We start from the raw sequence: 26,692 nt of genomic DNA on the forward strand, positions 1-26,692 counted from the left end.
GGTAAATAGGAGTAATATATTAAATATTTTCATTATATAAATATAAAATATAATAATATATTTCTCCTATAATTTAAAATTATCCTTCAATAATAATAGAATAATAATATGATTAGTAATATATTATAATATAATATATATATTTCATTAATATAATCTATAATATCAACATAATATTATATATATATATATAACATTGACATAATATATTGATGGTATATTGATATATCAATTTTTTTGCTAAATTAAAGTTTTTTAACTTTCAACCTAGGATCACTGCCATAGGGTGATCTTGGATTTTCGACCTCAAGGACGAGGATTCCATCACCGAGTTGGGCGGTGATTTGAGGAGTGGAGGTAATTTAGGATCCCTGCCATGTAGGATTACCGTGGTGCAACCAAACACGGTGATCTTATCACCTCCACTCACGTCATTTTTGACCCTGGGACGATCATCCCATACCAAACACCCCTCTAGGGAGAAAATAATCATGGCCTCCATTTTGTCAGGTGGGAAAGTCTAGAAGAAGAGTACCATCGCCACCAGGTTTTTCTTTCAAAAAAATTGACCGTTTCAATTTAATCAGCATTGACCACGTGTTGTGAAAGACCGGACCGGGTACCAGAAATTTAAATTTAGCGGGAGGAGTGAGGAAGAGAGAGAGAGATACTATGGACCCCTTCACCTCCTTCTCAGAGGAGCTCATCCATGGAGACAGCATGCTCTACTGGGCCTTCTCGCCGGAACCGGCCTTCAACCTTGTCACCACAGTCCCCGAACCGGTGGCTCCATGGGAGGCGCCGGCTGTTCTCCGGAGCGCCTTCACGCCATACACTGGACGGCGAATTATAGAGGCGGCGAGCTTTGGAAACGGTGGTCGTCGGAAGAGCATTCACCGGAGAATGATTGAGATGTTAAGAAGGATTCCCAAGGCCAAAGAGGAGTGCAAAGGAGTAGAGATGAGCCGTGGGTTTAAGCATAAGATGAGGGAAAGGCAGAGGAGGGAGAAGCTCAGCCAGAGCTATGCCGACTTGTACTCATTGCTTTCTTCCAGATCAAAGGTTAGCTTCCAATCCCATTTTTGTTTTATGAACATAAGTTAATTTGAAGAAAGTTGCATCAATATTTTCCTTTTCTCAAAATTGAAGCGGCTTAACAACAGCCTTGGTATGAGGTCAGGCTATTCATACAAAAATTTGTTTTGTAAAATTACTAATAGTATGAGGATTTTTTGTGGGAAAGGCAATGATACCATGTTGGCTTTATTTTGTTCTTCTAGTTCTTTACTTTTAGCTCTTCGAAACTTGGTAATCCCTCCACTCCTTTGAAATCTTTGTTTCTCCTTTGTAAAAGGGCTTATTCAATAATTAGATTTTTTATATTAAATAAAACGGTTTTCTAGTTCCAAATATATCTAATTTTCCCCAATCTTCTGTATATTGAGGAAGTTTGATGCTTTCTGAAATTAGTCATAGTGATATTGTTGAGATCCGTTTAATAAAGCTAAGGTACTATCAGAAATTTTAGATATATTCCTTCAGAAATTTACTTGTAACTTTTGGGGGGTTTGATATAAATTAGTCAGTTAGTCTCATTAATTATCATCAAGATTAATGAACTAATGCACATATCTATCATACATTAAAGTTTAGTTGTTCAATTTCTTGATTTCTATAGAATACTGTTCTGACATTTTTGTGAAATTTCTTTGTAGGGTGATAAGAACTCCATTGTGCAATCAGCTGCTGCGTATGTGAGGGAGTTAAAGGAAGTGAAGGAGCAGAAGCAGAGGCGAAATGAGGAGCTTAAGGCGATGATTTCAGGGAGCAATGGAACGAAAGAGGAGGCAAAGATTAAGTTTCGGGTGGTGAATCCATCGTCTGCCACCGACTCCATGATTGAAGTTCTTCGATGCTTGAAGACGATGGATGTCAAGGCCAGAGCCATCCGGTCTGATCTATCTGCTCATGACTTGTCTGCCATCATAAGTATTGAAACAAAGGTGTGCATAGAAATAAACTTCCGTACACTTAGCTATTCCAAAACAAACCAGTTTTATAATTTCTCTAGGAAATTTGAACTTCCATTTATACTTTGTGATTCTATTGCTATATCTTCCACTTAAATTTTAATATGCCTGGGCTTCAAACTGAGGTACTAGGATCTTTCTTCTATTAATAGGGTAAACTAGACTTTAAATTACTGCCAATGGAAATCATATAAGCTGATTCCTAGTTATTGGTGGGGACCGATGAGAGATATGATCCAAGGGTGCCTATAAGGTTACTATATAGCCAATTTGAGATTAATTTATCTCCTTGGCATGGCATGCAAGTGGACTTGATAAGCCCAGATCTGATTTAGAATTCATCCTTATCGAAAAGTTTGACCCCTAGACAATTATAGTCGAAAATGACGCTAGGAATATAGTTTAGTCGGCAATGAATCCTATAAAATCGGACGTAATTTATAATAAAAACAAGAGAAGCAGTACCAATTATTTTATTAAGCATGCAAAATAACTTGAATAAGACATTTGAAAAAACAAGTCCTAGAATTTTAACATATAACCTCATTTTTTACTATATATCTTTTTTTAAGTGATGGATAGAAGATCTAGCCTAATATTAGAGCGTGGGCGAAATCAATATCTGAGTTCACGAGCAACTAGACTACTCTAGTTCTTGAGCGGCGAACACTAGATTAAACAAATTTATTAAATAACTTGTTTGGATTTATACCCAAGCCCAACTTACTTCAAAATATAAGCTAAGGAGACTATCGGCGAATTTATCGATTTTTGCTTATAATGTGAGTCCAAAAATTTTACAGTGCAAGGGATGCATTCAGCAATATCAAAAGTCATCTATGTTGTCAAGAAATTGACTTAGAGATCTTTGGTTATTAGTTAGCCACATATTCCTTATATGATGTTTGGATCATAAGATCATCATCATGGGTTATAAGATTAGTTGGTCTTCTCAAATAAAATTACTATTTCTCTATTAACCATGGAAAAAAATGGAAAAATAGAAAACTATTGAGTCCCTTTAATTACTACTATAAACTAAGATGTAAGTGTAAATTTTTTCTCACTATTTTTTTTTTCGTGTAAAAAGGTGGCCGCTAGGGAGGTGGAGGGAGCAGTTGAGGGAGCTTTGATGGACGCAGAGGAGAAGCTTCGTCGCCTCTTTCCTCGAACCCCCGCGTGGTCCCAACTCTGTCGCGTGGAAAACATGCCGTAATCCCCTCCAACTCTTATGTCATTTAGCTACTTTTTTTTAGCGAGACGAGACAGTCACGTGACCGTGGACTATTTTTCCCGGTTCGAGCCTGCGACGGTGCTACGGTTGGACTCGTGGGGTTTGTTCGAGCCTGCGTGAGAAAGGTCAACGGAGTTTTTTTTTTTTTTTTTTTTTTTTTTGAGTTTTGGGAATATACCCCTGTAAAATAACACTCTTACCTTTTTGCAGTAATACCCTTGAAAAATTTAATATTTAATTTATATACGAAAGACATATTTTTGCATAAATTTTTCAAGGGTATTGATGCTGAAGGATAATAAAGTCATTTTTTACTTAAAATAGTTAACTGTTAATATCTCAATCAAAAATCTAACGTGGTTGTCCTTGCAATATAAGAAGATTTAAGAAGTATAAATGCAAATAGTGATCTTTAAAGGATATATATGCCATAAATTATATTTATACATGTACATATGCAAATAGTCAGGTCCACGACTATAATTTTTGATCTAATTGGTCATTTGGATCGGATCGGGTCCATGTATAACCCAGACGCAACCCTAAAAGTTCGGATTCGGGTCGGATCCAGGCTGGGTCGGGGTTCGAGCGCATATCGGGAGGGAGAAGTGGCTGGAGAAGGTGATGTTCTCGAGAAAGACTTGGGTGGTGAAGAGGAAGACAGGGGGAGCAGTGGCCTTGATGCCCTCCTTGTTGCCGGCGAGAACGTCGTCGAGTATGAAGGCGATGGGAAGGAGGAGGCCAAGGAGGGAGCCAACGGAGATGTAGGTGGCGAGGAGGGGGTTGCGGCCGCCGAAGACTAGGGAATCAGTGACGACGGCAAAGGAGGAGGAGGAGGGGGGAAGGTGGTGGAGGAGAGGAGGTGGAGGTAGACGAGCGAGAAGAGGGCGAAGGTAATGTTGGCTGCTGCGACCATGCCGGAGGCCGAGAGGACAATGACGACAGCGAGGGCATTGAGCTGTTGGAAGGACAAGAAGCAGCGGCGTGGGGAGTGGGTAGCGATGCACAAGCACGAAGGGGGAACTTGATCTGAGAAGGCAGCGATGGAGAATCGGAAGATCGAGAGACAGAGGCAACGATGGAGACTGGGAGTCTTGAAAGGGAAAGTCGAAATGTCAAATGAGCCTCGGGCCACGGCTGAAAGAGTGAAAGCCTAAAACCTTGAAGAGTTAAAGGCTTAAAGCAGCCTGGGACTAGGGCTGTCAACGGGCCGAGCTGCTCGGGCTCGGCTCGGGCCCGGCTCGGTAAAAGCCCGGCTCGGGCTCGGCTCGTTAGTCTAACGAGCCCGAGCTCGAGCCCAAAATGAGGCCCGTTTAAATTCGAGCCCAAGCCCGAGCCCGAGCTCGAGCCCGAGCAGCTCACGAGCCCAAACGAGCCCAACCAATAATCCATTCCCATTTCCCTCCATCTGACCTGACCACCTCCTCTCTTTTTATTTTTTTTTTCTTCTCCTTCCTTCTGGGTTTTTCCAGAAGCTTCCCGCTGTCCCGCATAAAAATTCATTCCCTCCCCTGACTCCCCTCTCGCCTTCCTCCTCCGCCGACCGCCGCCGAAGCCTCGCTGCCTCCTTCCGCCGCCTGGGAAAGAAGCACGCGAGGCCACTCCCCCTCTTTCTTCTCCGTTTCTCCCCCTCCCTTTTCCTCTCTTTGCCGACTCCTCTACCGGCGAGACTGCGATAGAGGAGGGGATGAGAAGCTCTCCTCCACCGGCGAATCAGGGAAGGAGCCGAGGAGTCCCTCGCACGGGAGGGTCGGGCCACGGCCGGCGGCGCCCGCGGCCAAGCCCGCGGCTTCCTCGGCCGTGCCTGCGGCCGACGCCCGTGCCGGCGGTGCAGGTGCTCGCGGCCGAAGCCGGCGGCCGCCGCACGCGATGAGGTGAGTCCCTTCTTCTCTCCTTTTTTTTTCTTTTTTTCTTTCTTTCCTTCCTTCTTTCTTCTCTTCTTCTTCTTCTTCTTCTTCTTCTTTTCTCTCTCTTCTTCGTTCTTCTCTCCGACGACGAACCGTCGGGACTCGGAACCGAGCTCGGCTGCTCGTTCTCTCCGACGGGCGACGGAGATGGGGGCGGGGATGGGGATGGGGATGGCCGGATGGGGATGGGGCGGGCTCGGGCTCGCCGCTCGGGCTCTGGCTCGGGCTCGGGCTCGGGCTCGGGCAAACGAGCTTTACGAGCCCGAGCCCGAGCCGGGCTGTGCCACCCGAGCCCGAGCCCGAGCCCAATACAAGGCTCGGTACCGAGCCCGAGCCCGAGCCAGAAAGTTAGTGAAATGAGCCGAGCCGAGCCTGCGGAGGCTCGGGCTCGGCTCGGCTCGTTAACAGCCCTACCTGGGACGAAACCCGAGCAAGCGACGCCGACGAATGGCCGAATGGTCCAGTGGCCCAGTACTTAGAGTTCCCCTACTGCGGTTGCAGGCCCAAATGGATAATTCGGGTTCAGGTTAGGTCGGATCGGGTCGTTGGGTAAATGATCCAAAATTGACCCAAAAAATAATAGGTTGGGCCGGGTCTGGGTTGGGTCGAGATTCAGTAAAATCCTGACCCAACCTAAAAAATAGAACGGATCCTCTAATTTGGATCACGTTGGGTTTGAGCGAGTCGGGTTGGGTCGGGTTCTGAGTCAACCCGACCTATTTCAGAAAAACAGCCTTATCTATGACTTACTTAAGGTGGTTATAACAACATCATACAATATTGTTAAATATAGGAGCTAGAAAATAATCTTAAAAAATTTCAGGATTATTATTGTCATGCTTCCAACCCAAGATCGTGAATCAGGATCGCATCAATCGCTGCATACTCATAAAAAACTCTCTCCATAAGTATGCAAGACATTTTAACATGATATCATGAATAAGTAGTGAAATAAATTTAAATAATAACGTCCAAACTTAATTTTAAATAACTAATTCAAAATTTAAATATTTCACAAAATCGGCAATATTGTAAAGTATTGCATCAACTTTAATAAATCCTACTCTAAAATAATGATTGTCAAAATTTTGTCTTTAGTCGCTCTCCTATAATAAAATCCTTGTCAAGTTAGTTCTCTGGATCTGTAAAAATATTAAGAAATCATATAATGAGCTTGTTAGCCCAGTAAGCAATGATTACTTAACTAAATAAATTAGATAAATAAATAAATAATAGTTTACAGCATACAAGCATATAAAACTTATCAGTTCAAAACTAAATCTAGATATATAGCACAATCATGCAAATCAAATATTTCTTAAAATTTAAATTTTTGTTCATGAATTCTAATTTTTTAATATATTCAATTCATGTTGTCAACCATGAGCTATGACTATATTTTTCTTATGGTAGGATTATGACATAGTGCATCTTCTTGTGGTGTGCCGAGTATCATCTTGCAGCAAAGTCCTTTAAGATCACATATCTGTTTGCGGTATATCCTACATTTTGTTACGACATAACCTTTAAGACTTCACATGCCAACATACTAGCCCTCATTGATGGGGTCCTTAACATATTCAAGTCGAAGGTTCAAAATAATTATCAAGTTTCATATTTCAATTCAATTTTTTTTCAGAAATCATATGGTATTGAAATTAATCAAGGATAATCCATATCAATATCATACATCATCATAATATTCTAAAATAAAATATATTTAATAATAAAATATTGTTCATCAAATTCATGCATCATGAATAGTATGATTCAAAAGTTATTAATATAATAACTCTATAATTTGTTGATAAATTTAAGAAAAGTGAAGTATCACTTACCTTGCAAATGAAACCAAACTATAGACCCAATCAATTCTGAAAATTTCTCTCAAAGCCTGATATTTAAAAAATATATTCTCATCAAAATTTCATCACAATTATTTTTAAAATAAAAATTCTAAATCTCAACATCCTCATAGGGTTGACCAAGGGGAAGTGTTCGACATCCCCATTGATCCGTTCAAGATGAATTTCATCTGATCATGGTTGAACTAGGGTGTATATTGTTCAACAGATATCGATGGTGGCCAAATTTAATGGTGTCCAGTAAGGACCAAGGTGGGGACTGACATGCCGCCTGACGACTATGAATAAGGAGCTCCTTCACTTTCTGGTCGATCCAAAATCATTGAGAAGAATCCTTTGTTGGATCCAACAACCTAGAGAGAGAACAGAGAGAGAAAGACCATGTAGAGAGACAAACAAGAGAAAGAAAGTGGGGGAAGAGAGAGAAAAGAGATAAGAAGAGAAGAGAGAGAAATGGAAGTTTCTTTTTCTCTCTTCCTTTTTTTTTTCTTCTCCTCTTTTTTTTCTTTGGCTTATTGGAAAATAGTGGTGCTTACGCTCACCCCTTTCTAAATAGAGGAAATCAAATGGCCGGTGGTGGCTATGGCTGGCGATGTACCGGCCACAACAGTGCAGCCATAGGTCCTATAATCAGTGATCGATGACGATGGGAGTAGCCAAAAAAAAAAATAAGGCTTTGACACTTTAACCTGTGAAACCATGATATCTGATGACTTGGGCTCCGACCACGACTACAAGCCATCATGCGGGACTAAACCGAGGCCTCGGTGACGATCTCCGACAGCAATAATGGCTGGAAAGAAAGAATAGGGCCAAAAAAATCTAAAGAAATTGGGGAAAATAGGGCTCAAGCTTTTCAAGGCTTTTCAAAAAGAATTTCTGCGATAGACGGTTGGAATCCTTGATCCCTAAACTTAAAAAGGAAGTGGAGAAGGATTAATCAAAGGTTCTTAGCTCTCACCTGGTCTGTGGCGTTGATCTGACTATGACCATATTGCTAGTGGTCGCCGACATTTGAGGAAAAAACCAAGAAGAGCCAGCGGTTAAACTCCGATTGGGGTTGCTGGTTCAATGGTAAAGTGGAAAAGGGGTTGGAAGGGCTCTAAATAGATTTCGAAGGACGCCAAAATCCATCCCAAAGTCGGATTCTGTCCGACAAATTGGGGAGGATCGGGAGTCTTCTTCTCCCAATGCGCATGCCATAAGCATGCCTTTTTTTTTTCGGGGCCAAAGTTATAATGTCTAGGTTGATCAAGTAGACAAGGCCTAGTTCATTCTTAGCTAGTTTAAGGGTTACATTCTCCCCCCTAAAAAATTTCATCCACAAAATTTTTCGTACCTATGATTTCGAAGAGTTGGGGATATTTCTGCTTCATCTCATCCTCTAGTTCTGAGGCAGTTTTTCTTTCTAAATGACGACTCCCCTGCATTTTGATATAAGGAATGATACAACATCTCAATACTGGATCTTTTCGATCCACTCTCCATATAGGATGCTCCTCATATGATAGATCTTTTTAATGCATAAAGGCTCAAGCTCACAATATGACTTGGATCTAGCACATATTTCTTCAACATGAAGATATAGAAAATATTGTGTATGCCAGCAAGTGAAGGCAGCAAGGCAAGCGCATAAGCTACTTCACCAACTCTTTCCAAAGCATCAAGCAAACCAATAAATATAGGACTCAACTTGCCTCAAATACCAAACCTTGAAATTCCTTTTGTAGGAGATATTTTTAGAAATACATGATCGACAATTTGAAACTCTAGTTCCCGCCTTCTATTATCTATATAATTTTTCTATCTACTTTGTACAGCTCAAAGTCGTTCCTTGATTAACTAAATTTTCTTAACTATTATCGTACAAGTTCAGGGTCTAGTAACCTTTACTCACCAATATCATCCCGACAAATTGGTGAACGGTATTTTCTTTCATATAATGCTTCATAAGGCGCCATCTGGATGCTAGTTTGATAACTATTATAATAGACAAACTTTATTAGAGGTAGATGCTCATCCTATGAACCCTTCATATTAATAATACAAGCACTCAACATATCGTCTAAAATTTGAATAATCCTCTCTGTCTGACCATTGATATGAGGGTGGAAGGCAGTATTAAAACTCAGCTTAATCCCCAAAGCCTTATGTAAGCTTCTCAAAAAATATGATACAAATCTGGGGTCTTGATCTGACACAATGGTCACTAAAATTCTTTGCAGTCTCACAATCTCTTTTATGTACAATTTGGCTAATCTCTTCAAGCTGAAACCAACTCTAATAAGCAAAAAGTATGTGTTAGGGGAAAAACCCTAAGTCATATATCCACAGAGGCGCTCGGCCGAAGAGCGCCGACCGAAAAGCTGCTCGGCCAGGAAGTGCCGACTGGAAAGCCACTCGGCCGAAGAGCGCCGACCGGAAAGCTGCTCGGCCAAAGGATGCCGACCAGGAAGGCACTCGACTAGAGGGCGTCGACCAGAGCGCGCGCCAAGAGGTGCCCCACCCAAAGCTGCTCGGTTAGAAAGTGCCGACCAAAGACAGCGCCAAGGCGCTCTGCTAGAAGGTGCTCGCCTAAAGGGCGCCGACCAGGAGTACTTGAAGCAACCCCGCCACAGGGCGCCCCATTGGGCGACCAGCTCGGCTCGGCACTCTTGCCGAGCCGATGCCTTAACCAAATGTTTAACCTCCGCCTAAAGTCCAAGGGACTGACAACTCCTACGGCTTGCGACCTGCCACTATCTCCAAGCCATCAAGGCATAAGATCTTCGCAGGTATTCGGCACGACCTGCCATTAATGCACGAGACTCTCTCAAGTCTCCGATGCACTCAGTCATTTAATGAACACGGCCCAAGACGATCTCCGGATCGCTGAACCATCAGAGCGCATGGCTCTACCTGACCGCCGGTTCATTCGGTAATAAATGCACTTACCATCCACAGACCCCAGGCTCGCTACGGCCGGCGGTTCAACCACTCCAACAGGTCCGATCGACCGTGACAACTCCCTGGTTCCTGTCTGACTCGGCCTTATTTTCCACCACGCCATTAATGGGCCAAATCGTGCCCAATTATCACATAACAGGACAAACCTCATGTCACCTCCCAGGTAACCGAATCCTCCTATAAAAGGGAACCTGGGGGGAAGAGGAAAAGGGAACAAAAATGGGAGGAAAAACCCGAAGCTCTCTCTGTCTTCTCCACATACTCTCTTCCCTGCTCTCTCCACATACTTGCCCCCTCTGACTTAGGCATCGGAGGGCCGGCGCCGGGGAGCCCGGCCACCGGCTTTTTTGCAGGACAGGACAGGACTGGACGCACCACCCCTCTTCGGACGCTCCCACGCCCCCCGGCGGAGGACGCAGCCAGCCGGCGCACCGCCGTCCGCCCCCTGCAGCAGCGGAGCTCCTCCTTCCCTGGCTTCGCGGCGGCCCCCGGGTCCAATTTCCAGCAACAGTTGGCGCTAGAGGAAGGGCCCGAGTTCGCTACCATGAAGCTAAGAAGCAAAGGGGCTTCCAACGCCTCTCGACGTCCTCCACCAAGCCCAGAATGTTCCGTTCGGAACTCACCACCCCCGGTTGAGCCAGCACCTCAAGTTCAACCGGAACAATTTGATGCCCTGGTGCAGCAAGTGCAGGCGTTGGCTACCGCCGTCCAAAGTTTGCAACCCAGGGGCATCCCAGCAGCACCGCCTCCCCCGGCTCCAGTTCAACCGGAGCCCCCTACAAGCGGGCTTCCTCTTCGAGGTCAGGACTCTCAAGTCCAGGCCTCCCTCTGGAGAGAGCACCCAGTCAGAGATCACGGAGGCTGGCCACAGCCTTCAGAAGCCGAGTCGGTTCCAGGGCAACCTGCACCCAGAGGAACCGCTGTAGCGATCCTCCAGAATGATGAACTCGACAAGAAGGTCGAAAAGCTGGAGCGCCAAATCCAGGCACTCCACGGAAGAAAATCGGGACGTAACGGCGACTTCGAGTTCAATACGAAGTCGCCCTTCTCCCAGGAGATTGAAGATGAACCGGTTCCCCTCCGGTTCAAGATGCCCCAGGTGGAGCCTTACAACGGCAAGGCAGATCCCTTTGACCACCTGGAGAGTTACCGGGTCTTAATGGCCCTACAAGGAGCCTCGGAAGCCATGATGTGCAAAGCTTTCCCGGCGACACTCCGAGGACCAGCCCGGCTTTGGTTTACCGGGCTGAAGCCGAGTACTGTCTCTTCCTTTGAGCAGCTCGGCAGACGATTTGCTGGCAACTTTGCCGCCAGCCAGCCCCAGCGGCGGACATCTGACTCCCTCCTTGATATCAAACAAAAGGAGGGAGAATCCTTCAAGGAATACTTAGACCGGTTCACCGCCGCAACATGGGAAGTCCGGGAGCTTGACCAGTCAATCGCCATGTCGGCGCTGAAGACTGGAGCCCGGTCCTACAGATTCCTCTTCTCGATTGAGAAGAATTTTCCAGCGGACCTTACAGAAATGTTCGCTCGAGCCCGGAAGTATGCCAAGGCTGAGGAAGCCGTGGCCGTCAGGCGGGGCGGGACCGAGCAGAACCCCAAGAAGAGGCACCGTGAGGAACGCAGCCGACCCAGAAGCCCGTCTCCACGACGAGCTAAGAATCCGCCCCGCCCGAAAAGTCCACCCCGGTTGAGAGGACCGCCGCAGCAGAGGTCACTCCGCCCGAGGTTCCCACTGCAGGCCCGTGCACCCGAAGGGAGGTATGAAGAGTATACTCCCCTCAATGCTCCTCGGGCTGAAATCCTCATGGAGATTGAGAGTCGGGATTGCATCCGGCTCCCCCCTCCAAAGCCAGACACCAGAATCCGGCGTGATCTCCGGAAGTATTGCCGTTTTCACCGGGATCACGGCCATGATACCGAGGATTGTTATCAGCTCCGAAATGAGATCGAAGCACTCATTCGCCGAGGAGTGCTCGATCGGTTTGTGCAAGGCCGGCGCGAAGGGAAGAAGCCAGCCGAAGGAGCAGCACAGCCTGAAGGTTCTAATGCCAACAGGCCCATCGCCGGCGTCATCAACACTATCCGAGGAAGGACCTCGGCTGGGGAAGCCTCAGGGGAAGGAGCCTCCTCGAAGTGCCCGCGCACCTCTGAAGCCATCTCCTTCTCAGATGACGATCTAGAGGGAGTCGAAACTCCCCATGATGATGCCATGGTCATCTCCATGATCATAAATAAATTTGATGTAAAACGCATCCTGGTTGATAATGGAAGTTCGGCGAATGTTTTGTATTTTGATGCTTATTGTAAAATGGGGATGACAAAAGAACAGCTACGGAGGATGAATGCTCCGCTAGTTGGATTCACTGGGGATTCAGTCCCAGTAGAGGGCGAGATCGACCTTCTGGTCACAGCCGGGCTCGCCCCTCGTGAAAGTACCGTGGGTATGAGCTTCCTTGTGATACGCCTGCCCTCGGTTTACAACGCCATCCTTGGAAGGCCAGGACTCAACGCCCTCCGAGCAGCGGTCTCAACTCACCACCTGCTGATGCGATTCCCCACCAGCCAGGGAGTCGGTGAAGTCCGAGGGGACCAAATGGTGGCAAGGCGATGCTACCTAGCGACCCACGAGGCAAGACGACCAGCCGAGGTGCCCGCCCCAACGACTGACCAGCCCTCAACTGAAGTTATGGAGGCACGGGTCAACCCCCAGAAAGAGCGGGTGGAGCCTGGTGAGTTGTTAATTCAAGTTCCCTTACGAGAGAACTTTTCCGAGCTAACCGTGCAGATCGGCTCTGGCCTTGGCGAAAACGAGAGGAGTCGCCTCGTCGACTTCCTACGGGACAATATGGATGTCTTCGCCTGGTCGCCTGTAGATATGCCGGGGATAGACCCGGAGGTCATGGTCCACCGGCTTCAGGTGAAGCCGACCTGCAAGCCCGTGCGGCAAAAGAAGCGAGGCGCCGCCCCTGAGCGACAACGAGCAGCAGCCGAGGAGGTCGGCAAGCTCCTTGAAGCTGGTTTCGTCCGGGAGATATCCTACCCGGAATGGCTCGCCAATGTGGTCCTCGTCAAAAAAGCTAGCGGAAAGTGGCGTATGTGCGTGGACTACACCGACCTGAATAAAGTCTGCCCGAAGGACAGCTTTCCACTTCCCAGCATTGACCAGCTCGTGGACTCCACCTCGGGTCACGAGCTGCTGGCATTCATGGACGCCTTTTTCGGATATAATCAGATCCGCATGGCGCCAGAAGACGAGGAAAAAACAGCCTTCATCACCGACGGGGGAACCTACTGCTACAAAGTGATGCCATTCGGTCTAAAAAATGCCGGGGCGACTTATCAAAGGCTGGTCAGCCGGATCTTCAAAGACCAAATAGGCCGAAACATGGAGGTCTACGTGGATGACATGCTGGTGAAAAGTAAAGCGGCGCAAGACCACATAGCCGACCTCAATGAAGCATTCTCCACACTCCGAAAGTACCAGATGAAGCTCAACCCAGCTAAATGTGCATTCGGGGTCACCTCCGGCAAATTCCTCGGCTTCATCATTACACAACGAGGAATCGAGGCCAATCCAGAGAAGATCCGAGCCCTCCAAAGGATGACGCCTCCCAGGACGGTCAAGGAGGTACAGCGGCTCACGGGCCGAGTGGCAGCCCTCGGGAGGTTTATCTCCCGCTCGGCCGAGCGCTGCCTTCCATTCTTTGCAGCCCTCAAGAAGCCGAAGAACTTTTTGTGGTCGGACGAGTGCCAGCAATCTTTTGAAGAGCTCAAGCACTTGCTGGCTTCCCCTCCCCTACTCACGAAGCCTCAACAGGGTGAGCTCCTCTACTTGTATTTAGCTGTCGCCCCTGTAGCAGTAAGCTCGGTCCTGGTCCGAGAGGAGGGGAAACTTCAGAAACCGGTGTACTACACCAGCCGGGTCTTAAGGGATGCTGAGACCCGATACTCCAAGCTTGAGAAGACCGCCTACGCTTTGGTCATCTCAGCTCGGAGGCTCCGACCCTACTTCCAAGCTCATACAGTGGCTGTGCTGACTGACCAGCCGATCAAGCAGATCCTGCAGAGATCAGATCGTGCGGGTCGGATCACTAAATGGGCCATTGAGCTTGGGGAGTTCGACATTGAGTACCGGCCCAGACCGGCGATCAAAGCACAAGCACTCGCAGACTTTATAGCCGAGTGCACCATACCAGATGAGGTCGAGCCTGAACCTGAGCCACCGTTGGAGCAGACCCCGAGTTTTACATGGGCTCTACATGTCGATGGCTCTTCAAACTCGGGGGGTAGTGGAGCAGGATTTATTCTCACCAGCCCGGAGGGGGTGGTCGCCGAGCAGGCCCTGCGCCTCGAGTTTCCTGCTTCCAATAATATGGCAGAGTATGAAGCGCTCGTCGCCGGGCTTAAGCTAGCCAAAGAGCTAGGAGTGAAGGACTTGAAGGCCTTTAGTGATTCCCAGCTCGTCGTCAACCAAATTGTGGGCAACTTCGAAGCTAGAGACCCGACCATGCAGAAGTATCTCCAGAAGGTACGGGATCTCGCCTCGACCTTGGACTCTTTCCACATCCAACATATTGCCAGGTCGGAGAATCTCAGGGCCGACCAGCTATCAAAGCTGGCGTCCTCTCGCATGAGCGAGCTTCCCAAAGGGGCAGTCCTGGAATATCTCCAAAAGCCCAGCACGGACGAGACCGAGCAGACCCTCTGCACCGAGCTCGAGCCAAGCTGGATGGATGGACTCATCAGCTATCTGCAAGACGAAACTCTCCCTGCTGATGTACGAGAGACTCGCCGAATCAAGCGCCTCGCCACCCGATACATACTATACGAGGGAAAGCTCTATCGGAAATCCTTCACCTCTCCCCTTCTCAGATGCCTTCGCCCAACGGAAGCTAATTATGCCCTGCGCGAAGTCCACGAAGAAATTTGTGGAAACCATCTGGGAGGACGAGCCTTGGCCCATAAAATTCTGCGCCAAGGGTATTATTGGCCGACACTCCAGAAGGATGCTATGGATTTCGTCAAGAGATGCGACCGGTGCCAAAGGAACGCCAACGTTCAGCGCCGGCCCTCGGCTCTTTTGACTTCTATCAGCTCCCCTTGGCCTTTTGCCCAGTGGGGAATTGACATCCTCGGGCCATTTCCTCTGGCCACCGGGCAAAGGAAGTTCCTGGTCGTCTCCATCGACTACTTCACTAAGTGGGTGGAAGCTGAGCCCCTCGCCCGGATAACCGAGCAGAAGATGCGGGATTTCGTTTGGAAGTCCATCATTTGCAGATTCGGGCTTCCCCGCATCCTTATCTCTGACAATGGTCGCCAGTTCGACAACATCCATTTCAGAGAGTTCTGCTCCGAGCTTGGCATTGACCACCGCTTCACCTCGGTCGCGCATCCTCAGACAAACGGAGAAACCGAGGTAACAAATCGTACTATTTTGCAGGGTCTCAAAACCAGGCTCGACAAATCCAAAGGACAATGGGTCGAAGACCTATACAATGTCCTGTGGGCTTACCGGACTACGTTCCGCGTCCCCACCGGCGAGACTCCCTTCAACCTGACATATGGGACGGAGGCCGTCATTCCACTGGAGATTGGGCTCCCCTCTCCAAGAGTCGAGCACCACGATGCTAGCTCCAACTCTTCGCAGCTCAGAGGCAACCTCGACTTGATCGAGGAAACAAGGGAGGTCGCCCGAGTGCGTATGGCGAGGTACCAACAAAAGACAGCTCAGTACTACAACGCCAGGGTCAAAGTCAAATCTTTCAGACCAGGGAACCTTGTCCTAAGAAGAGCTGAAACCTCCCGACCAACTGAGCGAGGGAAGTTGGCCCCGAATTGGGAAGGACCATACCGAGTCACGCGCATTCGCCGGCCCGGAGCTTATCAATTGGAGTCTCTAGATGGGACTCCCATTCCGCGGAGCTGGAGCTCTGAAAATCTCCGCGTGTACCACCAGTAGAACCCTAAGGGGTCCCTCATCATTCAACCATTAAATTTCATCTTATGAATTTCACTCTATGAATTTCATTTCACGATAAACTGATGGTTTGCGGACTTATTCCGAGCTCACCGATTTTCTTGATTATCCCATGGCATCAGGTTTATTCTTCTTCCCTAACCACGGTTGGGATGCCCTGATACCTCGGGATGGAGTACCCGCGTGGACTCCCTGAAGATGTCCATGAGTTTATGGTGCGCTCTCCATCAGCGAGCTCGGCTCGTGCTCCATCGACTATTGAGTAGCGGTCCTCTCTGACCGGACGAGCTCGGCTCGTGCTCCATCGACTATTGAGTAGCGGTCCTCTGACCGGATGAGCTCGGCTCGTGCTCCATCGATTATTGAGTAGCGGTCCTCTCTGACCGGACGAGCTCGGCTCGTGCTCCATCGACTATTGAGTAGCGGTCCTCTGACCGGACGAGCTCGGCTCGTGCTCCATCGATTATTGAGTAGCGGTCCTCTCTGACTGGACGAGCTCGGCTCGTGCTCCATCGATTATTGAGTAGCGGTCCTCTCTGACCGGACGAGCTCGGCTCGTGCTCCATCGATTATTGAGTAGCGGTCCTCTCTGACCGGACGAGCTCGGCTCGTGCTCCATCGACTATTGAGTAGCGGTCCTCTGACCGGACGAGCTCGGCTCGTGCTCCATCGATTATTGAGTAGCGGTCCTCTCTGACCGGACGAGCTCGGCTCGTGCTCCATCGATTATTGAGTAGCGGTCCTCTCTGACCGGACGAGCTCGGCTCGTGCTCCATTTATTGAGTAGCGGTCCTCTCTGACCGGACGAGCTCGGCTCGTGCTCCATCGATTGTTGAATAGCGGTCCTCTGACCGGACGAGCTCGGCTCGTGCTCCATCGACTATTGAGTAGCGGTCCTCTCTGACCGGACGAGCTCGGCTCGTGCTCCATCGACTATTGAGTAGCGGTCCTCTCTGACCGGACAAGCTCGGCTCGTGCTCCATCGATTATTGAGTAGCGGTCCTCTCTGACCGGACGAGCTCGGCTCGTGCTCCATCGACTATTGAGTAGCGGTCCTCTCTGACCGGACGAGCTCGGCTCGTGCTCCATCGACTATTGAGTAGCGGTCCTCTCTGACCGGACGAGCTCGGCTCGTGCTCCATCGATTATTGAGTAGCGGTCCTCTCTGACCGGACGAGCTCGGCTCGTGCTCCATCGACTATTGAGTAGCGGTCCTCTGACCGGACGAGCTCGGCTCGTGCTCCATCGATTATTGAGTAGCGGTCCTCTGACCGGACGAGCTCGGCTCGTGCTCCATCGATTATTGAGTAGCGGTCCTCTCTGACCGGACGAGCTCGGCTCGTGCTCCATCGATTATTGAGTAGCGGTCCTCTCTGACCGGACGAGCTCGGCTCGTGCTCCATCGATTATTGAGTAGCGGTCCTCTCTGACCGGACGAGCTCGGCTCGTGCTCCATTTATTGAGTAGCGGTCCTCTCTGACCGGACGAGCTCGGCTCGTGCTCCATCGATTGTTGAATAGCGGTCCTCTGACCGGACGAGCTCCTACCCCGACCTCGGCCGGGATGCCCCGATACGTTGGGATGTTGTCTTTATTGGCCAAGCAAGCTCGGCTCATTCTTTACCGGCTTCAGCCAACGAGCTCGGCCCGCTATTCCATTTCTGGATTTCTCTGCCGACGTCCTCGAAGAACGGAGTCCGAGCAGAGAAGCGTCCTCAGTCGCCTCGGCGCATGGACGCATACGGTACAAGGTACCCGTTTATTTAATGTTTTTTACATTATCTATTCTGCTTCTGGATTTCTCTGCCGACGTCCTCGAAGAACGGAGTCCGAGCAGAGAAGCGTCCTCAGTCGCCTCGGCGCATGGACGCATACGGTACAAGGTACCCGTTTATTTAATGTTTTTTACATTATCTATTCTGCTTCTGGATTTCTCTGCCGACGTCCTCGAAGAACGGAGTCCGAGCAGAGAAGCGTCCTCAGTCGCCTCGGTGCATGGACGCATACGGTACAAGGTACCCATTTATTTAATATTTTTTTACATTATCTATTCTGCTTCTGGATTTCTCTGCCGACGTCCTCGAAGAACGGAGTCCGAGCAGAGAAGCGTCCTCAGTCGCCTCGGCGCATGGACGCATACGGTACAAGATACCCATTTATTTAATGTTTTTTACATTATCTATTCTGCTTCTGAATTTCTCTGCCGACGTCCTCGAAGAACGGAGTCCGAGCAGAGAAGCGTCCTCAGTCGCCTCAGCGCATGGACGCATACGGTACAAGGTACCCGTTTATTTAATGTTTTTTACATTATCTATTCTGCTTCTGGATTTCTCTGCCGACGTCCTCGAAGAACGGAGTCCGAGCAGAGAAGCGTCCTCAGTCGCCTCGGCGCATGGACGCATACGGTACAAGGTACCCGTTTATTTAATGTTTTTTACATTATCTACTCTGCTTCTGGATTTCTCTGCCGACGTCCTCGAAGAACGGAGTCCGAGCAGAGAAGCGTCCTCAGTCGCCTCGGCTCATGGACGCATACGGTACAAGGTACCCATTTATTTAATATTTTTTTACATTATCTATGCGTTGCTATACCATTGGTCGAAGAACCGAGCAATGGAGCTCGGCAAGCCAAAACTTAAGCTCAGGCCCTAGAGCCCATATCCTCGGAACCTAAAATAGATCCGAGCAGAGAAACTTATGCTACAATAGACAAGTTTCCACACATGAATATTCATTTCAAAAAGCCCGGAGGCCTAGTACAAGAGCTCGGACCCGGCCTTAACAAAGTATAGAGGCCGCTCCGGCTTACAAAAAGGAAAAAGAAGATAGGAAAAAGGGGAAACTACACAAAGGGCTCAGGCCCGGCGACTTCAGGAACAGCTGGCTCTTCTGCGGCCGAGGCCCCCACGGTGGCTTTAGGAGCTGCCTCGGTGACCTCGAGAACGATCTCGCCTTCTTCAGCTTGACCCTCCTGGTCGGTCCCGCCAGAGGTTGGAACCTCTACCTCCGCCTCCGCTTCTGGGTTTTCGACCCCAGCGCCTGGTTGAAGCAGGCTAAGGTTGAAATCTGGGAGAAGCCGCCGCAACTGATTGCGGAAGTCCTTGAAGCCCTGGATGAGACCATTGACGCCTTCCTCTTCCATCAAGTTGCGAAACTCTTCCGATTCACGGAAGAGCTTGACGGCGTCCTGGGCCTGCTCCCGGGCCTCCTTCTCCCGAGCCTCATGGTAGGCGGCCTTCCGCTCCAAAATCTTTATTTCTCTTTCGCGATCCGCGAGCAGAGATTGCACGTCAAGTAGACGGATCTCGAGATCTCGGACCTTTATTCGAGCCTCCCCCACCTCCTGCTCGCGTATAGCGAGCGACGATTCGGCCTCCGTCCGGCGGGCCTCCGCGGCGCGCACTTCGGACCTAGTCAAAGAGTGCGCGCCCTTCTCCTCTTCAAGTTCGGCGACCAGAGTCCGAACCTCGTCTTCGGCCGCCCCTAGCTTCGCTTGAAGCACTTTCTGCTCGGCCTCAGACGCGAGGAACTTTGTTTCGGCCTCCTCGCGCCCCCTTTGATGCCTTCGGGCCCGGTCCCGATAGTCCTGGATGATGTGAATCATCGTCTCGGTCTCGTGGAGGCGCTGCAAGAGGGACATGTAAGAAACAGTTGAGCCAAAACACAAATTTCCACAGAGATAAAAGCTGACTTACTCGGATGGAAGAGCAAATAGCGGAGTCCATGAACTCGCCGTAGTTCATGGACCGAATTTTGGCCTGGTCGGCCGGGAGCAGCGCGACCCGAAGAACTTCGCGCGCCACTTGTACATTATCGAGGGCCGAGTCGCCCTCGAAAACAGCCCATCCAGGAGCGTAAGGCACCCGCTCCTGAGGACCCGAAGGACCTGCCAGACCGGCCTCAGCTGGCCTGGGTGCGGCCGACCCCGTTGCTTCTTGGCTATTCCCCGGCTCAGAGCTGGGGAATTGGGGTCGAGTAGACGGCTGACCGGACCGCTGCGTGGTAGAGGTGTGGCGTGCGAGCGCATGATCTGCTGAGGTCCTCCCTCCCTGGTCGGAATTTGGAGCTTCCCGCCGACCAGGGACTTGCGAAATCGGCACCGGACACGGAGGTGCCATCGTGGCTCCGCCAGAGCCCACGCCCTCTCCCCGACCAGCCTCAGGGCGCACGGGGCGAGAAGCGCGCGCCTCAACGGTTGTGGTCGTCGAGGTCTTAGCCGAGGTCTTTGCTTTCTTCCTCGGCTCGGTCGGTTCTCCTGAGAGTTCAGCCGCCCTCTTTTGGAAGCGGGCGTAAAGGACTTCGCTCTTGGTCACCATTTTTGCGATGTCTGCAAAGATGAGCAAAATTAGAACATTAGAACAATAAGGAAATAAGAAGTTGCTGTAACTATCCTTACCCTGAGGACGTGCCGAGCTCAAGCCCACGTTCACCAGGGCGTCCTCGCTAATGAGGCCGTTCAGCAAAATCCCGTCCCCAAGGCTGCGGATGGTATCGAAGATCTCCTGCTCACGCGGAGAAAGCTGGGGGAGCCTGTTGATGGATTTAAGTTGGGCCGGCCTCCACCTGGGGTCAAACCCCCAGGACCGTTCGGAACCCAGGAAGAAGAATTTCTCCTTCCAACCATGAATGGATGAGGGGGCACCATGAAAAAGTGGACGACCCACCCGGAGGGCGATGTAGAGTAACTCCCCGTCTCCCGGGTTCGACTTAAAAATAAAAAGTCGCCGGAAGACGTTGACAGAGGTAGGAATCCCCTGTAGTAAACACAGTGATAGAAAATCCATCACTGCCCTCCAAGCGTTTGGAGTGAGTTGCGCCGGGATCAACTGGCATACCGCCAGCAACTCATTCACAAAGCTGTGAAGAGGAAATCGGAGGCCGGCCCAGAGTGACTCCGAGTGCACTCCGATCCGGCCTACCGGAGGATCGGTTACCCGATCCCTTCGCCTGGCGGGTTCCAAATGGAACCCGTGAAGAGGGAAAAACCACTCTTCGGTCATCTCGACCTCCAGGACACTCATGGTGGATACTACTTCGCTAGGCAAAGAACCCATTACAAGAGAGGGAAATCAAAAAGAAGGGGGACCTGGGAAAGACGCCGGAGAAAAGGGACTTCGGTCTGAGGAAGGCTGGGAGAATAGGAAGCTGGAAGCAGAAGGCAATAGAAAGAGGACAGGGGGCCGGGGGAGAGTTTATATAGACCTCCCCAACGGCCCGGATCAGTGAAGAAAGCGCTGCGTCCTGGTTAGATGATAACACGTGTCGGCCTAAAAGACAGAACGACGCATTTAATTAGGGCTGGCGCTTCGAATGTCGAAGCGCCCCATCGGATCGTGCGGAAAGGCATCCGCAATCGAAGATCGTGCGGCCCCATCATGAGCCCACTGTTGGGAACCCGCCCATGCCGCTGATATTTCAAAAATTTTTCAGATGGCAGCGGAATCGGCATGCACGGGTTCGACGTTCATCGCATGAACGTTGTTTCGAGACCTTTCGTAATTAGGTAAGAATTAAAACTTTTAAAACTAATAGGAAGATCAAATCTTCACCTTGCGCGGGTAGATGATCACCGCAAATCTGAATTCGTGGTTTTGGAAGAGGGTTCGCTTGAAGCCGTTCAAACGTCCGGCCTCTACGGGTATCCACACGAAGCAGGATCCGATCCAAGCTCTCTATCTCACCGGGGTACTAGCTCCCTTGCAGAGATAGCTTTGATGGCTGATGTCCTCTCTTTCAATCAACTCTTGATTGCACTTGAGAGGAGGAAGAAGAAGGATGAAGAAGAGGAAGAAGATCAAATCCCTTCGCAGCCTTCTTCTCTTCACACGCGTTGAAGCCAAGGAAGAAGACCAAGAGGAGGGAGAGGCCTCCTCTTCTTTTCCCTTTGCTAATGGCGGCTGAACCAAAGGAGGAGCAAGAGGGGGGCGTACGGCAGCAAGGAAGAAGCCTTCTCTTCTATTAGGTCAGCCCCCATGAAGCCCTCTTTAAATAACAAGTGGAGCTCCTAACTTTTAGGAGCTCCCTTGAAATAATTCCAAGAGGGGCGCCGGCCCCTCTTGTTGCCGCACCAAGCAATATGAAAGGAGGAGGGGCGTGTGCCCCTCCTTCATGGTTGCCCTAATCCTCATTAGGTAAGGATTTGGATGCCCTAATGTGGTTAAGTCCTAATCCAATTAGGCTTAACCAAATTGGGTTCAATCTATGCTGTCCTAATCCAATTAGGACTTGAATGAATCATGACTCAATTGAACTCTTCAATCCTAATCCAATTAGGAGTCATGTTGATTCATTAGATTAATAATTAATTTAGACTTAAGGAATCCTAATCCAATTAGGATGTATTTTAATTTTAGTCCTAATCCAATTAGGACTCTATTTGAATCCGAAGTCCTAATCCAATTAGGATTTCTAGGAATCCTACTCCAAGTAGGAATCCAATTTTAATTCAAAATTCCTAATCTCATTAGGATTGTAGGAATCCTATTCCAAATAGGAATTCCAGTCCTACTCCAACTAGGATTCCCAGTCCTAATCCAATTAGGACTCTAGGAATCCTACCCGAAGTAGGATTCTTGTTTCAAGTCCAATTAATTAATTCCTTTTTCCTTCTTCAACTTTTTATCAATCAAATTGATTTCTTGTGATTCCTAATCACGATTTCAACCATCGGATCGGTCAATACTTCTAGTGTGTGTGACCCCATAGGTTCTATTCTGACTGGTAGTGAGATATATTGTGATCTCTATCACTATATCATTGAAAACTCCTTTCAATGGGTTGGAACGATTCCAACTCAACTCATTAGGGTTTATCGATCATCAAGATAATCCCTATGAGTCCCACCATCCACCAGTGACACCTAGCAGCATGTAGTGGCTACCCAGCAGAATGGAATGATGAACCTCTAGGTGCAGTTAACGTGTGATACAGTCCTACTATCGTGGATCCCTACAGGACGGAGGTCATGGACAACTCGTCAAACCCCATCGTCTGTCATATGTCAAGATTTATTCGACTTGAGTTCGATAGTGGAAAACTCTTTCTCCACTTTACTGCCCTGGCCAAGGTCTTAGAACTCAGTCTAACAAATCACATAGGATCACTCCTCTTCTATCAAGGTCGATAGATTCCTTGTAGGTGCATACCCTACTCCTACAGTGAACCTACTGCAGCCAATCTACACTGCATGGACCCATATGGCTAGAGACCATGTATGTGTGCAGTCAAACTACAATAACCTCACTGTGAGTAGCCGAAGCACCGCAGGTCAAAGGACCAGTCACACTACTGCAACATCAAGCAAGTCACTGACGAGTGGATAGACATCCAAGTGACTTCTTGTCTTGGTCACGCTCAGTACCCTTGTTCTCTAACAAGCACCTGCACTATCACTTCAGTGTCCCTACACTGTGGACTCAAGTCTCGTCCATCCAGAAGGAGAGTGATCTGTGCACTGATCGGATCGATCACCGTCCTCGTGATGATCCATTGATCAGGAGCATTTAGAAATTAATCACCAATGATACATGGCTCAAATTCTCAACTCTTGAGAATATGTATCATCATCTTATTAATTTCTTGGACGATTCATAGACACATAAACAATATGAATGAAAAAGATGCCTTTTATTTATTCAATAATAAATAGTCAAGTACAAAATTATGTCCCTAGAATCAACAATGTGTCAGCCAAATTGGCTTCTAGGGCATACATCTAACAATCTCCCACTTGCACTAAAGCCAATTGGTCATATATCTTACGCCCATCTTCTCAAGGTGGGCTTCAGTCTTTTGCTGACTCAGCTGCTTAGTGAAAGGGTCTGCCACGTTATCCGCGGAGTCTACTCTCTGCACCTCTATATCATAGTCGCGTATGAAATGGAAGCGCCGCTCTATGTGCTTGGACTTCTGATGAGACCATGGCTCCATAGCTAGTGTTATGGTGCCAATGTTATCGCAGTAAAGTGTCATGGCATCTAATGACATTACACCTAATTCTGCAATTAACTTTTAATCAGAAGGTTTCCACTGCACCCTTAGATACGGCTTAACATTCAGTTTCTAAGGTAGAATCTATAATGATCGGTTGTTTGGAACTCTTCCAATTTACTGAACCACAATTGCACATATTCTGATGTTGACTTTCTATCATCAATATGTGTGCATCTTTCTACCTTCAACTCTGATCTTCTCCCAAAGACCAAGAACATGTCCTTAGTTCTTCTCAAGTACTTAAGACTGTTCTTCACAGCTGTCCAGTGTTCTTCACCTGGATTCGACTGATATTTGCTTGTGACACTCACAGCAAGAGCTATATCAGGTCGTGTACATAGCATGGCATACATGAGGCTTCCTATTGCCGATGCATAAGGAATCTTGCTCATGCGTTGAATCTCCTCAGATGTGTTGGGGCACATCTTCTTGGAGAGATGAATTCCATGCCTTAGGGGTAAGAGACCCCTCTTGGAGTTTTCCATGCTGAACCTCTTCAGCACCTCCTCTATGTACATCTTCTGTGAAAGGCCAAGCATCCTTTTAGATCTATCTCTATAGACCTTTATTCCCAAAATATAGGATGCTTCCCCAAGGTCTTTCATGGAGAATTCTTTTGACAACCAGACCTTGACCGAGGTTAACATGGGAATATCATTCCCAATCAGGAGAATGTCATCTACGTACAGTACGAGAAAAATGACAGCACTCCCACTAACCTTTTTATAAACACATGGTTCCTCTTCGTTTTTGATGAAATCAAATGTTTTGATTGCATCATCGAAACGAGTGTTCCAACTCCGAGAGGCTTGCTTTAGTCCATAGATGGACCTTTGCAGCTTGCAGACCTTGTGATCTCCATCACTGGAAGTGAAACCCAAAGGCTGTTCCATATAGATATCTTCATCAAGATATCCATTCAGGAAAGCAGTTTTCACATCCATCTGCCAAATTTCATAATCATGAAATGCTGCAATGGCAAGCAATGTTCGGATGGATTTTAGCATGGCTACAGGTGAAAAGGTCTCCTGATAGTCAATGCCTTCGCGCTGACTATACCTTTTTGCCACAAGCCTTGCCTTATAGGTCTCTACCTCTCCATCCGAACCTATTTTCCTTTTGTAGATCCATTTGCATCCAATAGGTACAATACCTTCTGGTGGATCTACTAAGGTCCAGACTTGGTTGGAATGCATGGAGTCTATCTCTGACTTCATAGCTTTCAGCCATTTCTCGGAATCGATATCAGATATCGCCTCGTTGTAGGTTTTGGGATCCTGTATGTGATCCCTATCTCCCACTAGGAACATTTCCTCGGTATCCTCTTCTAGTATACCTAAGTATCTATCGGGAGGATGGGAGACCCTACTAGATCTACGAGGTGGTTGAGGGACATCGTGTACTGGCTCCTTATGAATAGGTTCTTTAGGATCCATGACTCGTTGCTTTTCAGAGACTTTCTCTTCAAGCTCAATTTTCCTCCCACTGCCTCTATCAAGGATAAACTGATTTTCCAAGAAGATGGCATGACGGCTCACAAACACATTGTGATCCTCTGAGACGAAAAAATTGTATCCTAATGACTCTTTAGGATATCCTATAAAACGAGCACTTATGGTCCTAGCCTCTAACTTGTCCGCCTGTAGTCGCTTGACGTGGGCCGGACACCCCCAAATCTTGAGATGACCCAGACTTGGTTTCTTACCATGCCATATCTCATACGGTGTGGTAGGAACGGATTTAGAGGGAACTCTATTCAATAAATAAATCGCTGTGAGTAAGGCATCTCCCCAAAGAAACATAGGTAAATCAGTGAAGCTCATCATGGACCTGACCATATCCAATAGGGTCCGATTCCTCCTCTCTGACACCCCGTTGAGTTGAGGTGTACCCGGAGGTGTCCATTGTGAGACTATGCCGTTTTCTTTGAGATAGTCCCGGAATTCCCCACTAAGGTATTCTCCTCCTCGATCTGATCGAAGAGCCTTAAGAGGTTTTTCAGTTTGTTTTTCTACTTCATTTTTGAACTCTTTGAACTTTTCAAAGGATTCAGACTTGTGTCTCATAAGATACACATACCCATACCGTGAATAATCATCGGTAAAGGTAATGAAGTAAGAATAACGTCCCCTGGCTAGCACATCGAATGGGCCACATACATCTGTATGTACTAGGGTAAGTATTTCAATGGTCCTCTCCCCATGTCCTACAAAGGGCAGTCTAGCCATTTTTTCTTGAAGACAGGTCTCGCAAACTGGATATGACTCGGAAGTCAATGAGCCTAAAAGCCCATCTTTATCCATTTTGTTCATTCTGTCCTCTCCAATATGGCCAAGCCTAAGGTGCTACAAATACCTTTGGTTTATCTCATCTCTGGATCTTTTGGATCCTTTGGCACTCACATTTTGCTCGGTAATATTCACAGATACATCCATATGTAAATGATAGAGACTGTCAATCATGAAACCACGTGCGACTATTTTATTTCTTAAATAAATAGAACAGCAGTCTTTGTCAAATGTAAAAACATGACCTTCCTGTGCTAGACATGAAACAGAAATCAAATTTCTGCTAGCAACAGGTACATAATAACAGTCTCTAAGTATTAAACTAAATCCAGACGGTAGTCGCAGATGGTAGGTGCCCACAGCCACAGCAGCAACTTTTGCCCCGTTGCCAACCCGAAGGGTTACTGCACCTTCCGCCAGCCTTCTACTTTCCTTTAGACCCTGCATG

General features: G+C 48.2%; 1 protein-coding gene across 1 annotated transcript; it reads left to right on the top strand.

The window, feature by feature from the left end:
- The first annotated feature begins 672 nt into the window (after positions 1-672).
- LOC103716581 (transcription factor BHLH148-like) lies at positions 673-2,126 on the top strand. The gene is made up of 2 exons (XM_039129577.1): positions 673-1,062; positions 1,716-2,126. Exons 1-2 carry the CDS (start codon positions 673-675, stop codon positions 2,124-2,126), a joined length of 801 nt encoding a protein of 266 aa, XP_038985505.1.
- The last annotated feature ends 24,566 nt before the right edge of the window (positions 2,127-26,692 follow it).

This window comes from Phoenix dactylifera, chromosome 8 (genome assembly GCF_009389715.1).
Source record: "Phoenix dactylifera cultivar Barhee BC4 chromosome 8, palm_55x_up_171113_PBpolish2nd_filt_p, whole genome shotgun sequence".
NCBI lineage: Eukaryota > Viridiplantae > Streptophyta > Magnoliopsida > Arecales > Arecaceae > Phoenix > Phoenix dactylifera.

Bases quoted from the DNA above. Each gene is read 5' to 3' on its own strand.
- LOC103716581 (XM_039129577.1), top strand. From the start codon at position 673: ATGGACCCCTTCACCTCCTTCTCAGAGGAGCTCATCCATGGAGACAGC. The intron at 1,063-1,715 runs GTTAGCTTCCAA...ATTTCTTTGTAG, and splicing joins TGCTTTCTTCCAGATCAAAG to GGTGATAAGAACTCCATTGT.